Here is a 17,538-nt window from a genome sequence, read left to right on the forward strand (position 1 = left end):
ATTCCATCTGTGAACATAAACAACAACTCTGTCGGTTCCTCTTTCAAATGGGTTTCTCAATGCAAACTTAAATTCTAATTTCTCTTCTCCCAATTTCTTCAATTTTCTAGGTAATTTATTTCAATTTGTGTTGATGTTACACTTCCAAGTTATATAAATAAGAAGAATTTATTCTCCCATTTCACACTTCTTTCAATTCGTCCATTTTGTAACGGTTTTGTGTTTGTGCTGTGTGATATGAATTTATGGTTTGATTCTGTTGCTTGAGCAGGGAAGAGTAGTTTGATGCATCATTTTTCAACACTACTTTTAGAGAGATGGACGCTTTTAGAGGTTAGGTTTTTGAATTGATTGAGCTAATAACATTTGAAGGGGAGAGATGAAACCTGAAATACTAGATGTTTTTTGTTGTTATTCTTGAATATCGTGTCCGTGTTATTGCAGATCTTAAACGACCAAGTATTTGGATGGCTAAGTGTACTGGAATTGAATCGTGTACTATTGCTATGGATTTAGAGGATACTGATGGAATGGAGAGGGTGAGGTAATAAATTATATTCTAGATGTTTCTTCATACTGTGTTATCGATTTCATTATATGTTTGGTTATCAAATTGAGATTTGAATTGTGAATCAAAATTTTGTTATGAATCGCAAGATGCATTGGCAAAAGAATTTGGATTGATTACTTCTCAGGAAGCAGCAAGAATGCTCTAATGAATGGAAAAGTCGGGGTTGTTGTTTCTTACTCTTGGTTATGATGAAACTCATATTACATAGGGAATTGAATAGGGTTAATGTTTCTTTTTGTCTTCCAGTTTTTCAATTCATTTTATAGAGGACAATTTTGTTCCATAGAAGATAGAAGCATGCATATGATATTGTCAATAATAAATCCAAATTTGAATGTTTGAACTTGGTTATCATCACGGCACAAAGAGAAAGATGAACTATCCTGCAAAATACTTTTTAGCTACTACACTCCTAAAGTTCTTCAATTTTGATCATTACCTCTGTTCTTTCACATGTTCACTTATTTTGTCTTATGCTATTTTAATATTTTGTCAATTGTGTTTCCTTGATACATCAATTTATTATCCATCATAGTTATAAGAGTTTCAAAAGTAATTTTCTTCTAAAAATTTGTTTATTTTTTCAGATACTGACTCAAATTATTGTGTGGGAGTCCCTCCCGCAATGCAATTGAGAAGGTAAACTAATAATCAATCATCTGTTTTCTTTTTTGTTATGTGGCAAAATATTTTTTTAGTAGGTAAATGCATTGCCTAATAATCAATCATCAGTTTTTTTCTATAATTAAAATTTCAGGTAAATGAAAAAGAGCTGAAGAAACGGGTGACTTCTTAGTAAGCATAGTTTACTGGCAAAAGTCAATTTTTTGAGACCACTTTTAAGATGGTGAAAATTTTAGTTGGAAGCCTTATTCAGGCTTTTCTCAACTTCAATTAAGTTTAATCTTATTTTAGGAAGGGAAAATATTTACAGTGAATGTGGCCTTTTTTAAATTCATGAGAATAATTTAATGTGATTTTATTTATTTGGACATATATATTATTAAATCTCTAGAATATTATTAAATCTCTAGAGTATTATTAAAATGAAAGTGTAGAATTTAAACAACTTGATATCATTCGTATAATCAACTTACATCTATGAATATGTTTAATAATATATTTATTTACTGTCATGCAAGACTATGAATTGAAGCCTTTTGCTAAAATTTTATTTAATGTAATTTTGGCAAGACGCATATACCATATTTTCTATTCCTCGTCATAAATTTCATTAGGCAATGCATTTGTTTTGGATGAATATTGACAATTATGTTGTGTATTAGTTTTGTTGTTTAATTTTTTTAATTGTGAAAAAATTTCACGGGAGATGACTAGACCTCATTAATTTGTCCAGATTTGATAAAATAATTTTGTTTTTAATTTATATTTTTATTACATTTTAAAAATAAAAGTTCGCCTACCACACTCATAAGTTATCATCAAGAAGACTAATATTTCATTTCTATTTCCATTTTTCTTGAATGTGTGATAATCTACGTCTCTTTGAACAAATATCTATGCCAAGATGCGAATCTGTCTCGAATCTGTCTCCATATTTTTGTTTTAACTTTTGATATTGGAGTCTTACCATAGAGAATAAAATAAATATTAAATAATCATAAATGAAATGGTGAAATTAAATTTGGAGATGATAATATCATTTTGTTTCTATAATAATTGATTCAAATAGTTAAGTACGATATATTTTATTAATTTATGAAAAAATATGAGATAATTATGATTGGTGAAACACACATATTTTGTATGTCTAACAGTATTTTGTTTGTTTTTAATGTAACTCACAGAATCTCTCTTCATAAAGTATGTCTAATGGTATTTTGTTTTTTTAATGTAACTCACAGAATCTCTCTTCATTTAAAAAAAAAATTTATAGAAACACACAAGTAATATCATTATTGCATACACCAAATACTTAGGCTGAGCAACTATCCATTAATGTATTTTTTTGTAGAGACAATAGTAAATAATAACAAACAAAAATACTAATAATCCTACTGTTTGATAATATAATACTTATAGACCAAAAAATAAAAACTAAAATAAAAATATTCATTAATGTGTATTTTTTGTAGAGACAATAGTAAATAATAAAAAACAATAATACTAATAATCCTACTGCTTGATAATATAATACTTATAGACAAAAGATGAAAACTAAAATAAAAATAAAAAATGGTTAGAATTTAATAAAATAACAAATAAGACTTTTGATTTGGTCTTTGTTTTTTAATTTAATTTAATAAGATCATAATTAAAAATTGAATTCATTAAACGCTCTCTTTTCTTTTTTGTATTTGTTTAGGTTTTATTTTTATTTAGTTATGGATATTCATTAATTAAATAATAATCAGTCAAAATAAGTTTTTTTTTTACCATGGACGGTTCTTTGTTTTCTTTTGGTTAAGTTTGTTTTTCACTATTTTTATTAAATAAAATTAATTAATTTTTTTTGAAGGTATGGGACCTCCTTCTCCCTTTTGTAGGATAGTTTTTATTTTATTTATTTTATTTATTTAATTTAATTTTGTTAATAAATTTTAATTATTGATTAATAAATAAATCATAATAGCTTTGAATTTGGTCTTTTATTTTTCTTTAAAAAAAATAAAATAATAATCATACTTTTCGAAATTATAAGAGATTTTATTCCAATTATAACAATCAAATATTTTAAGAGAATAAAATACTTAATTTAACATGTGTAAATCCTATCTTACTAATTTAATATCGTTTTTTTATGTTCTAAAAGTTGAATTTCTGTTTAAAATATAATGCATTAATATTTCTAATATAATATAATTATGATTATGATTTTTTAAATATTTTCTTACTATAAATTTTATATCAGGTCAATAAATTTATAATAAATAAGAAATTTAAAATATAAGTGTTTTTCAGATATTTTATTTACTTAAAAAATATTTAACCCGTGCCTCGCACGGGTCTAAGTAATAGTAATAATAATAATAATAATAGTAATAATAATAATAATTAATAATTAAAATAGTAATAATAATAATAGAAATAATAAGACTAATAATAACAATAATAATAAAAAAAGTAATAATACTAATAATAATATTAATAATACTACAACCATTTATTATTATTCCACAATTCTAATGATATTAATAATAATAATAATAAAAGTAATAATACTAATAATAATAATAATAATAATAATAATATTGCAGTCATTTATTATTATTCCAAAATTCTAATAATAGTAATAATAGTAATAATAATAATAATAATAATAATAATAATAATAATAATAATAATAATAGTAGTCAAGATTTTGTAAGGTGATCGATATAAAATGGTTGTAGTCTTTAAATAAGTAGTTACAGAAGGAAATTAAGTCAAGAAAATTGAACTTGGCCTAGTGGTATAGTAAGCTTTTTCTTAACTAAAGTGTTCTTAGTTCGAACCTTGGTAAGAATAAAATTTTGAATATTTTCTGGACCTTGGTATCAACCTATGCCACTTAACCAGCCTCGCGTGCAAAACATGTACAAGACAAACGCCACGTATACACAGTTAAGGGACGAAAAAGGGTATTTTGCCATCTAAAATTCCACAAAAATATGTTTGGACTTGTTTATGATGTTGAGATCACATTTCATATTTTTGTTGAATTTTACTTCTGATTTGTATGCTTTGTACAAATTTATTTTGTTTAAAATCTTTGAAATGATTTTGATATTTATGTGAACTTTTAAGTTGAGCAAGGATTTGTTTCTGACTTGTTAGAGACTTGAGCTCATTTCTTTACTTCATTCTCATGACATGGTTAGGGTATGAATATCAATTTGATTGATTCATTTAAGCTCTCTAACTTGTATATGTTGTGTTTGCTTTTGTTGCTTACGTTTCATCACCTTGTGATCATGGTTTAGGTACTTGACTTCTGCATGTCATTTCAATACCTTTGATCCAATTTTGATTGAACCCTTTATGTTTGATTCTGAATTTAGTTTTTCATATAGCCATTAATGCTATGCTTTTTTATTCATTGACTTACAGTTGATTGTAAGATCACTGTGATGACCTAAAAGAGCTAAATCTTCTTTCTTCTTCAACTTTAGCTTGATGATGTTTTGTATGGTGAGCCTTTAAGGCAAATAATCCTTCTATTTTCTTTTTGTTTCACTTCTGACTTGTAATGTCATGAGGCCTTTAATGCCACACTTCTTGATTCCTTGATGGTCATTCATTTGATTATTCATTATGATGACCAAAAGAAGCTATAAACTTGTGTTTTCTTTACCTTGTTTCCTTTAGTGAAATGGTGAAGCTCCTAAAGCTTAGGATCCAAGTTAGGTTTGATACTTGAGGTATGATTTCATGTGTATATGAATCATGCATTACTTTCATGTACTTATGCCTCCTTGCTTGTAATGCAAATCATCTTCTTTTGAAGCATTGTTTTAGTGTTTGCACTAGCTAGTTTTGTATCTTGAGGATTAATTCCTTTGTTTAATAGTGTTACATGATTGATACTTGTAGGCATGTCTTAGCTACTGCCTCATCTTGTTAGTTTTTTGTAAATACAAGGTCACACTCACAAAGAAGTTTTTGATCCATGGCAAACTCCACAAGCAAACAAACAACAAGGCTTAAGCAAAAGAACTCAAGGAAATGCTAGGTTGGCTATTCAAGACAAATCAGGTCGACCTGCAATATATCTAGGTCGACTCAAAACTAAGAAAACAAGAAAGATTCAGAAATACCACAAGTAGGTCGACCTAACCACACTCCCAGGTCGACCTAAACTGAAGAGTTTTTCTCATATCACTGTTAGGTCGACCCACTCACATCCACAGGTCGACCTAATCTGAAGAAATCTTCAAAAAGCTAAATTAACTGATTCTAGGTCGACCTAACCTACAAATGGGTCAACCCAACTGGCAACAAATTCATTTTGACTCATTTTTACCTCTGTTAGGTCGACCTAAGCACCAAGGTAGGTCGACCTATCTGCTAAAAACTTCCCAAATCATGTGTTCACTCTGCTCCAACATACCAGCAAATATATATTGTCCAAGGTTCAATTATTGCACAGAACACCAACGACTGAAAGATACACAAAGTCTTCTCATCTTCGTTCTTCATCATCTCCAACACAATTACACATAATCATTCTTGCGTTGAGGGTTAGTGATCGAGTTCGATAACGTCCATGGAACGGAATTGAAGATTCCTAGTGGGTGAAGATTTGTGGGGTTTTTGGTGAATAAAATCTGAGGGTTTGTCCTCCAAGATAGGTGTTTCTTGGGGGTTTTTATCAAGAGGTTTCATCGAGGATCCATCTGAGTGTGAAGATTGAAGAACAAGGGTTCAAGGCAATTCAAGACACTGCAGAAAAGGGATCAAGTGAAGCTCTTGGATCACCTTGATCTGGCTCAAGATTAAGGGGGAAGAAGATTCAAAGGATCGACAAATTCGGTTTATTGTTTATCGCTTTGTTTTCTTCTTTGTATAAACTGCTTTCAACATTAATGGAAGATTTCCCAATTTCAATTTGGAATTGGGGGCAGACGTAGTCGTAGCGAGGACGATCGACGAACTGCCTGAACAAATATCGTGTTCTTGTCGCTTTTATCTTTTCATTTACGCTATGTTCATATTTGGCCATAATTGCAAAATTGATTAACGATTCAAGTGTTAAAATTGTGAATTAAAGTTCTGCATAAACATCACAATTCACCACATCTTGAATCATCATCAATTTGAACATTATCACCAAGTGTTTGTCTTTTTGCTTATTCCATTATTACTGCATTGCAAACCAAAGTTTGTCAATTTAGAAGTTAATTGATTTTCAGCTGTGAAACGTATTGAATCGATAACATATCACTTCATCGTTAATCTCAATTATCTTGTGGTTTTGTCACATATACGACCCTTGCAATAACGCTCCGGAATAGACGCAAGTCGATTCAGAACCGCTTTCGCTTTAGTTCGAAATAATTCCGAAAAACTCTGAAGATCTATTCACCCCCTCTAGATCCTCAGGCCAGCGTCTAACAAGTGGCATCAAGAGCTCTGGTTTATTCTGTGCTACGTGAAACACTTATTGGAAAGATGGCTTCCGGACCTAAAGGGGCTCACAATAGAGCTCCAGTTTTCAACGGTGAAAACTATGGCTATTGGAAGGATTGTATGTGTGTCCACATCAATGCAATTGATAGGAACATCTGGACAACTATTGTCAATGGTCCCTTTCAGATCACCATGACAAATGCAGCTGGTGCAGTTGTTACAAAACCAGAAAATACTTGGGATGCTGAAGATGAAAAGAGATATGCATACGATTGGAAAGCGAGAAACATTCTAATCTCAGCTCTAGGAGTTGATGAATACTATCGCGTTTCCCATTGTAGATCCGCTAAAGCTATGTGGGACACATTGCAAGTTGCCCACGAGGGAACGGACGATGTCAAACTAGCTAGGATCAATACGTTAACTCAAGAGTTCGAACTGTTCCACATGGAAGATGGTGAATCCATCGAAAACATGCAGAAGAGATTCGTTCACCTGAAAAATCGGTTAAATTCTCTTGATAGACCTGTTTCCAATGCAGTTGCTACTAACAAAATCTTAAGATGCTTGAACAGGGAATGGAAACCCAAGGTTACAGCAATAAAGGAAGCAAATGATCTAAACACCTTAGACATTACCACTCTCTTTGGTAAACTAGAGGAACATGAACAACACCTTAAATGCCTTGACATGCATGAGAAAAGGGCAAAGAAAGAAAAGAACATGGAGAAATAGGTAGAGAAGAAGTCAATAGCTCTAAAGGCTTCAAGCTCCAAGACCTCAAGACAACAGCTAGAGGATAGTGATACAAGTGATGACGAAGACTCCGATGATGAGGAAATGGGACTGTTTGTGCGAAGATACAACAAATATCTAAAGAAAAATGGAGCAAAACATTCTGACAAAGGCTTGATCAACTATAGAAAGCAATCAAACAAGTTCAAACAAGATGACAACAACAAAGGAAAAATCAAAGGCCCTTGCTTTAATTGTGGGAAAGTCGGTCACTACAAACCGGATTGTCCATACCTTAAGAAGGAAAAAGAGAAGAACCAAAGCAAAGGTCATAACAAATCTAAGAGAGCCTACATAGCATGGGAAAGTGATTCATCTAGTGAAAGCTCATCAAGCGATGAAGAAAAATCAGCAAACCTATGTTTTATGGCTCATCAACACAAGAAAAAGAAAGCTGTAAGTCATCTTAAACCTGAACTCGTAGATAAGGTATCTCATTCTCAACTAAAACTTGCTTTCGAAGAATTACATAGAGATGCAATTAAAGCTTTCAAACTTTTGGCCTCAAATAAGAAAATCTTTTCATATCTTGAATCAAAAGTTGAGAAAACCGAAAAGGATATGGAAGCTTTAAAACAATCTATGCTAGACATTCAAAAGGATAAGGTTGAAATAGATCCTACATCATGGTTTGGTTGTGAGACATGTCACATTTGGCAAAAAGAAGTAAGAGATCTAAAAGCCAAGTTAGACAAGGCTCTACAATCAAAAGTGACTTTTGCGGTTGATCCAAATAAGTTCAAAAGATCGTATACTCCTTTATATAGTAAATACACTTTTGTACCAAAAGTATCAACTAGCAAAACAGCATATTCTCATCATATTACCTGTCATTATTGTTGCAAAAAGGGTCATACCATTGAAAAATGAAAATTTAGGAGGATTTTAGTTCCTAAAGGAGTATTTCAATGGTTGCCTAAGTGCAACAACTTCTGTACTCACCACCTAGGACCCAATGAAGATTGGGGACCTTCCATTCTAAATTAATTTTGCAGGAAAAGTGTCTTGACATCGCCGAAAGGTGGTGGTTCCTTGATAGCTGATGCTCAAGACACATAAAGGGAGACATATCACTTTTGGTATGTCATCTATGAAGAACTATTCTTGGCAAAGGAAATGTAGGTGACCTGGCCACCACTAATGTATAAGATACATCACAAATACAAGTTAACCCGAAAAACACAAAGGACGCATTACTTGATGTGCAATTGGCAAATTGCATTGCAAGGAAATTTAAACCTATTCTAAGCAGAATAATATTTGGGACCCTGTCCCGCATCCGGGAGAACATCAAGTAATCGATACTGGATGAGTTTTTCGCAAAATCAAGCAATCAAGTTATGAAACATTCTATCAAGACAATTCATCATCAAATCTAGGAGTATGGCACACTGACAAGAGGATTCCACACAATGATGACAAAACACCTACACATTGAGAAAGCGGTAACATGTTTATTGTTCACTTCCAAAAATTTTATTGATACTATAATTTGCTATCAATTAACATGCTTATAGTGACTTCATGTATGTTTATCCATATATCTCAATTACATATATGTGTCTATCATCTCCATTCATAACATATCATGTTTTGGGCATACAAGCAAGTAATTAAGCATAAATGCATCATATAGTAACATCCCTAAGGCATTTCAAACATTTGAAGCAACTTAGGTCGACCTACCTTGCATCTGAGTCGACCTACAGAAGAAAACTTTCAGCAGAAACCAAAAATGCTCAATTACGTCGACCTACCCATATTTTAGGTCGACCTAAATTGATCCTTTTTCTCACTGCTTCTGTCAGGTCGACCCAGCCATCATTTAGGTCGACCCACTGCTGTAAAAATTCCCAAAATTGGGTCTGTTGGTCGACTCGACCCATCCCCATACATAACCAATCTTTCCTCTTTCCATTCCCACTCATTCTCACATCATTGTGTACGGCCAACCCTAATTCCTCAAACTCAAAGGTTGTCAAAAATCATCCCTCTCACACAAATCATCAGCAAGAATGCCTCCAAAATCAAGAAAGGGAAAGGAAATCGCATCTGGATCATCCTCTCAACCGGTAAGTGCTGTAGCCCTTGTTCATCCTGATTGCAAAGAAAATTTTGAAAAATGGCAAATGAAGAGGAAGGTAGTCAAGCAATATATCTTTAATCAACATGTTGCTAAGCACATGCACATTCCTGATGTTGTCAGTCTTGTTCAGCATCAAAATGTTCACCCCCTTTTGGAATGTGCCACACCGTATTGTGAAAACACTGTTAGGGCTTTCTATGTAGGGTTCACAAGAGAGGAAGGTTGTAATTTTAGGTTTAAGATGGGGTCGAGATCCCATATTGTTGACAAACGAGCCTGGATAAGTATCTTTGGTCTTACACTCTTGGGAGATGAAGTTCGTATAGAAGACGGTGACTTTCCGGCCAACTATGATCATGTCGCCTACATGAAATCTATTCTCAAAGACCCTGCCGTCTTTGACAAGCAAAATGAATCCATCACAGCCGGTCACCTAAAAAGAGATCCTAGGCTCCTCAACTGGATTATCTCAAGAGTCATTCGACCACGAGCAGGCGGATTCTCAAGAATTGAACGAAATAAGGTTGTGTTAATGTACCTGATTCAAAACAGGACACGTGTGCACTTGCCACACTTTCTAACTGCCAAGTTTGAAGAGGTAAAGCAGAAGACTACTGCTCTATGCTATGGCTCAATCATTCAAACAATCGTGAACCATTTCGGCATGAAACTCGATGGATTGTCCTACATTCACATGAAACAGAATCAAGACTTCTCCCATGTGAATACAAGATCACACTCACAAAGATGTTTTTGATTCATGGAAAACTCAACAAGCATACAAGCAACAAGGTACAAGCAGAAGAACTCAAAGAAAAGCAAGCTTTGGTCACTCATAACAGAGCAGGTCGACCTACTATGCATACAGGTCGACTCAACACAAGCAAAATAAGAGGAACTCAGAAAATCAGCAGTCAGGTCGACCTACTCCCAACACAGGTCGACCTAAAATGAAGAAATTTACATATCATTCTGCTAGGTCGACCTACACAATAACTAGGTCGACCTAATCTGAGAAAATTTCCCCAAAACGCATCTGAAGTGGATTCTGGTCGACCTACTTCTTTGACAGGTCGACCTAACTGGGAACAAATGACATCCAAAGGATATGCAGCTCTGTTAGGTCGACCCAGCCCTAAATTAGGTCGACCTATCTGATCAAAACTGACTTCCAAAGGATATGCAGCTCTGTTAGGTCGACCCAGCCCTAAATTAGGTCGACCTATCTGATCAAAACTGCCAAAATTTCTGGTTTTCTCTGCATCAACTGAAAAGCTCTCATATATATTGTCCAAGGTTTAATTATTGAAAAACACCAAAGACTGAAAGATACACAAAGGCTTCTCATCTTCGTTCTTCGTCATCTCCAACACAATTACACATAATCATTCTTGCGTTGAGGGTTAGTGATCGAGTTCGATAACGTCCATGGAACGGAATTGAAGATTCCTAGTGGGTGAAGATTTGTGGGGTTTTTGGTGAATAAAATCCGAGGGTTTTGTCCTCCAAGATAGGTGTTTCTTGGGGGTTTTTATCAAGAGGTTTCATCGAGGATCCATCTGAGTGTGAAGATTGAAGAACAAGGGTTCAAGGCAATTCAAGACACTGCAGAAAAGGGATCAAGTGAAGCTCTTGGATCACCTTGATCTGACGCAAGATTAAGGGGGAAGAAGATTCAAAGGATCGACATAATTGGTTTATGGTTTATCGCTTTGTTATCTTCTTTGTATAAACTGCTTTCAACATTAATGAAAGATTTCCCAATTTCAGTTTGGAATTGGGGGCAGACGTAGTCGTAGCGAGGACGATCGACGAACTGCCTAAACAAATATCGTGTTCTTGTCGCTTTTATCTTTTCATTAAAGTTCTGTTCATAATTGGTTATAATTGCAAATTGATTAACGATTCGAGTGTTAAAATTGTGACTTAAGAACTTGTATAAACATCACAATTCATCACACATTGAATTACTATCAATTTGATCATTATCACCAAGTGTTTGTGTTTTTGCTTCTTTCACTATTACTGCATTGCAAACGTCGTTCATCATATAAGAAGTTAATTGATTTTCAATAGAGCGACGTATTGATTCTATAGAGTATTCTCTTATCGTTTATCTCAAGCTGGTCAGTGGTTTTAACACATATACAATCGTTTCAATAGTGGTTCGGAATAGACGCGAGTCGATTCAGAATCACTTCCGCTTAAAGTTCAATTAATTCCGCAAAACTGTGAAAGATCTATTCACCCCCCCTCTAGATCCTAAGGCCAGCGTCTAATAAGTGGTATCAGAGCCTGGTTTATTCCGTGCTACGTGAAACACTTATTGGAAAGATGGCTTCCGGACCTAAAGGGGCTCACAATAGAGCTCCAATTTTCAACGGTGAAAACTATGGCTATTGGAAGGATTGTATGTGTGTCCATATCAATGCAATTGATAGGAACATCTGGACAGCTATTGTCAATGGTCCCTTTCAGATCACCATGACAAATGCAGCTGGTGCAGTTGTTCCAAAACCAGAAAATACTTGGGATGCTGAATATGAAAAGAGATATGCATACGATTGGAAAGCGAGAAACATTCTAATCTCAGCTCTAGGAGTTGATGAATACTATCGCGTTTCCCATTGTAGATCCGCTAAAGCTATGTGGGACACATTGCAAGTTGCCCACGAGGGAACGGATGATGTCAGACTAGCTAGGATCAATACGTTAACTCAAGAGTTCGAACTCTTCCACATGGAAGATGGTGAATCCATCGAAAACATGCAGAAGAGATTCGTTCACCTGAAAAATCGTTTAAATTCTCTTGATAGACCCGTTTCCAATGCAGTTGCTACTAACAAAATCTTAATATGTTTGAACAGGGAATGGCAACCCAAGGTTACAGCAATAAAGGAAGCAAATGATCTAAACACCTTAGACATTACCACTCTCTTTGGTAAACTAGAGGAACATGAACAACACCTTAAATGCCTTGACATGCATGAGAAAAGGGCAAAGAAAGAAAAGAACATGGAGAAAGAGGTAGAGAAGAAGTCAATAGCTCTAAAAGCTTCAAGCTCCAAGACCTCAAGACAAGAGCTAGAGGATAGTGATACAAGTGATGACGAAGACTCCGGTGATGAGGAAATGGGACTGTTTGTGCGAAGATACAACAAATATCTAAAGAAAAATGGAGCAAAACATTCTGACAAAGGCTCGATCAACTATAGAAAGCAATCAAACAAGTTCAAACAAGATGACGACAACAAAGGAAAAATCAAAGGCCCTTGCTTTAATTGTGGGAAAGCCGGTCACTACAAACCAGATTGTCCATACCTTGAGAAGAAAAAAGAGAAGAACCAAAGCAAAGGTCATAACAAATCTAAGAGAGCCTACATAGCATGGGAAAGTGATTCATCTAGTGAAAGCTCATCAAGCGATGAAGAAATATCAGCAAACCTATGTTTTATGGCTCATCAACACAAGAAAAAGAAAGCTGTAAGTCATCTTAAACTTGAACTCGTAGATAAGGTATCTCATTCTCAACTAAAACTTGCTTTTGAAGAATTACATAGAGATGCAATTAAAGCTTTCAAACTTTTGGCCTCAAATAAGAAAATCTTTTCATATCTTGAATCAAAAGTTGAGAAAACCGAAAAGGATATGGAAGCTTTAAAACAATCTATGCTAGACATTCAAAAGGATAAAGTTGAAATAGATCCTACATCATGGTTTGGTTGTGAGACATGTCACATTTGGCAAAAAGAAGTAAGAGATCTAAAAGCCAAGTTAGACAAGGCTCTACAACCAAAAGTGACTTTTGCGGTTGATCCAAATAAGTTCAAAAGATCGTATACTCCTTTATATAGTAAATACACTTTTGTACCAAAAGTATCAACTAGCAAAACAGCATATTCTCATCATATTACCTGTCATTATTGTTGCAAAAAGGGACATACCATTGAAAAATGCAGATTTAGGAGAATTTTAGTTCCTAAATGAGTATTTCAATGGTTGCCTAAGTGCAACAACTTCTGTACTCATCACCTAGGACCCAATGAAGATTGGGGACCTTCTATTCTAAATTAATCCTGCAGGAAAAGTGTCTTGACATTGCCGAAAGGTTGTGGTTCCTTGATAGCGGATGTTCAAGACACATGACGGGAGACCTATCTCTTTTCATTGAGTTTCAAGCAAAGAAAAAGGGGTATGTCACCTATGGAGATATCAATCGGGGAGCCATACTTGGTAAAGGAAGTGTAGGTTTTTCGTTTAATGGTGTAGGTCCATCCACTGAAGACATTGTCAAAGATAAGGAAGACGAGAATGAAAGTATTGTAAAGAAAGATGCTGAGAGAGAGAAAGATGAGTCTCATGATGAAAATGAAAAAGAAAGCATCTCAAACAATGAAGAACTTCCTAAGGCCTGGAAAAATGTGAAAGACCATCCAATTGACAATATAATAGGAGACATCTCAAGGGGCGTTACAACACGCTCAAAGATAAGTAACTTCTGTCATCATTTTGCTTTTGTTTCACAAGTTGAGCCGAAAAACGCTAAGGATGCATTACTTGATGAGCATTGGCTAGTGGCCATGCAAGAAGAATTAAACCAATTTAAACGGAATGATGTTTGGGACTTAGTCCCTCATCCGGGAGATCATCAAGTAATAGGCACTAGATGGGTTTTTCGTAACAAACTTGATGAAAATGGCGTTATTACTAGAAACAAAGCGAGATTAGTTGCCCAAGGTTATAATCAAGAGGAAGATTTTTCTAAGCTTATGCAGAGTGAATTTGAGATGAGTCTCATGGGTGAGCTAAATTTCTTCCTTGGCCTACAAATCAAGCAACTCAGTCATGGAACGTTTGTGAATCAAACTAAATACTGTACGGAGCTGCTCAAAATATTTGGAATGAGTGAAGTGAAGGAAATTGACACACCTATGGCAACAAATACTAATCTAGACAAAGATGAGAAAGGTAAAGAGGTTGACGTGAAATTGTACCGAGGTATGATAGGTTCACTATTGTATCTTACTGCCTCAAGACCAGACATTATGTTTAGTGTGTGTATGTGTGCAAGATATCAATCTTGTCCAAAAGAATCTCACTTAAAAGCTGTCAAAAGAATTCTGCGATACTTACGTGGAACTACTACATATGGCCTTTGGTATCCAAAGGGAAATGAGTGCCATTTGGTAGGATTCTCCGATTCAGATTTTGCTGGCTGCAAATCCGATAGAAAAAGCACCAGTGGAACATGTCATCTATTCTCAAATTCATTGATAAGTTGGCATAGCAAGAAACAAGTATCGGTTGCATTATCTACTGCTGAGGCAGAATATGTAGCTGCTGGAAGCTGCTGTGCACAAATATTATGGCTCAAGCAACAACTTCTTGACTTTGGTATTAAGCTTGATCGTATACCTATCATGTGCGACAACACAAGTGCCATAAACTTGAGTAAAAATCCTGTCTTACACTCACGCACCAAGCATATTGAAATAAGACATCACTTCCTACGAGATCATGTAGAGAAAGGAGACGTTACATTTGAACATGTAGAAAGCAAGAAGCAACTAGCCGACATCTTCACCAAACCTCTAGCAACGGAGCAATACTTCAACATTCGTAGGGAATTGGGGATACTCGATATCTCCAATTTGGGCTAATTACGTTTGTTCTCTCTTAATATTATTCCTTTACTTTATATATATATTTTTTCTGCTAACATTTCTCTTAGCGTAAAGGTAGTTCATTATCAAGCCAGGCGTCATTCCACATTGACTAAAGGCTGCCACTAAAGTTGACACCTACATATTGAGAAAGCGGTAACGTAATTGTTGTTCACTTCCAAAAATATTATTGATACTATAATATGCTATCAATTAACATGCTTATAGTGACTTCATACATATATCTCTCTTGCTCATATATGTGTCTCATCTTTAATACACCTTTAAACATATTTGGCTCTCATGCTATCACTATCTACCTTTTATCTACTATACTATGAATGCTAGCGTGTTATCTATGTTTCTCTCGTTACTCTCCTCTACTGTTTTTCTTGTATCTCTTTTGATGTTGTCAAAGGGGGAGATAGATGCTGAGTGTACGGGGGAGCTCAGCTGAGTAAATAGATGCTGAGTGTACGGGGGAGCTTTTACCACTTATTGCCAAAGCTTCTACTACCGGTTTGCCATCATCAAAAAGGGGGAGTATGTGAATACAAGATCACACTCACAAAGATGTTTTTGATTCATGGCAAACTCAACAAGCATACAAGCAACAAGGTACAAGCAGAAGAACTCAAAGAAAAGCAAGCTTTGGTCACTCATAACAGAGCAGGTCGACCTACTATGCATACAGGTCGACTCAACACAAGCAAAATAAGAGGAACTCAGAAAATCAGCAGTCAGGTCGACCTACTCCCAACACAGGTCGACCTAAAATGAAGAAATTTACATATCATTCTGCTAGGTCGACCTACACAACAACTAGGTCGACCTAATCTGAGAAAATTTCCCCAAAACGCATCTGAAGTGGATTCTGGTCGACCTACTTCTTTGACAGGTCGACCTAACTGGGAACAAATGACATCCAAAGGATATGCAGCTCTGTTAGGTCGACCCAACCCTAAATTAGGTCGACCTATCTGATCAAAACTGACTTCCAAAGGATATGCAGCTCTGTTAGGTCAACCCAGCCCTAAATTAGGTCGACCTATCTGATCAAAACTGCCAAAATTTCTGGTTTTCTCTGCATCAACTGAAAAGATCTCATATATATTGTCCAAGGTTCAATTATTGAAAAACACCAAAGACTGAAAGATACACAAAGGCTTCTCATCTTCGTTCTTCGTCATCTCCAACACAATTACACATAATCATTCTTGCGTTGAGGGTTAGTGATCGAGTTCGATAACGTCCATGGAATGGAATTGAAGATTCCTAGTGGGTGAAGATTTGTGGGGTTTTTGGTGAATAAAATCTGAGGGTTTTGTCCTCCAAGATAGGTGTTTCTTGGGGGTTTTTATCAAGAGGTTTCATCGAGGATCCATCTGAGTGTGAAGATTGAAGAACAAGGGTTCAAGGCAATTCAAGACACTGCAGAAAAGGGATCAAGTGAAGCTCTTGGATCACCTTGATCTGACGCAAGATTAAGGGAGAAGAAGATTCAAAGGATCGACATAATTGGTTTATGGTTTATCGCTTTGTTATCTTCTTTGTATAAACTGCTTTCAACATTAATGAAAGATTTCCCAATTTCAGTTTGGAATTGGGGGCAGACGTAGTCGTAGCGAGGACGATCGACGAACTGCCTAAACAAATATTGTGTTCTTGTCGCTTTTATCTTTTCATTTAAGTTCTGTTCATAATTGGTTATAATTGCAAATTGATTAATGATTCGAGTGTTAAAATTGTGAATTAAGAACTTGTATAAACATCACAATTCATCACACATTGAATAACTATCAATTTGATCATTATCACCAAGTGTTTGTGTTTTTGCTTCTTTCACTATTACTACATTGCAAACGTCGTTCATCATATAAGAAGTTAATTGATTTTCAATAGAGCGACGTATTGATTCTATAGAGTATTCTCTTATCGTTTATCTCAAGCTGGTTAGTTGTTTTAACACATATACAATCGTTTCAATAGTGGTTTGGAATAGACGCGAGTCAATTCAGAATCACTTCCGCTTAAAGTTCAATTAATTCCGCAAAACTGTGAAAGATCTTTTCACCCCCCCCTCTAGATCCTAAGGCCAGCGTCTAACATCCCAAACAACCTTAACCCTCATGGGATACCATTGGGATCCAAATAAGAAAACCTACTATCTCATTCAAAAGGGAACCGGAAAAATCATCTACAACTATGATGATCCTACGGAATTTGGTCACATTGCAGGGAATGAAGAAGAAGGAAATGATCAAGAAATTGCAAATGATGAGGATCACACCATGGAAGATGTAGCTCATGACACGGACTCAAATTGGCAATATGTACCTCCTCAAGAGGAAGAA

General features: G+C 35.0%; 1 protein-coding gene across 1 annotated transcript in view; it reads left to right on the top strand.

Annotated features, from left to right (window-relative positions):
• Window positions 1-317: 317 nt before the first annotated feature.
• The window catches only part of LOC131629498 (uncharacterized), a 30,870-nt gene continuing 13,649 nt past the window's right edge, over window positions 318-17,538 (top strand). The window contains exons 1-2 of the mRNA XM_058900279.1: window positions 318-333; window positions 445-544. Coding sequence (XP_058756262.1) covers window positions 318-333; window positions 445-544 — 116 coding nt within the window. The remainder of the gene's footprint in view (window positions 334-444; window positions 545-17,538) is intronic.

Source organism: Vicia villosa, unplaced genomic scaffold (genome assembly GCF_029867415.1).
Source record: "Vicia villosa cultivar HV-30 ecotype Madison, WI unplaced genomic scaffold, Vvil1.0 ctg.000573F_1_1, whole genome shotgun sequence".
Classification (NCBI taxonomy): Eukaryota; Viridiplantae; Streptophyta; class Magnoliopsida; order Fabales; family Fabaceae; genus Vicia; species Vicia villosa.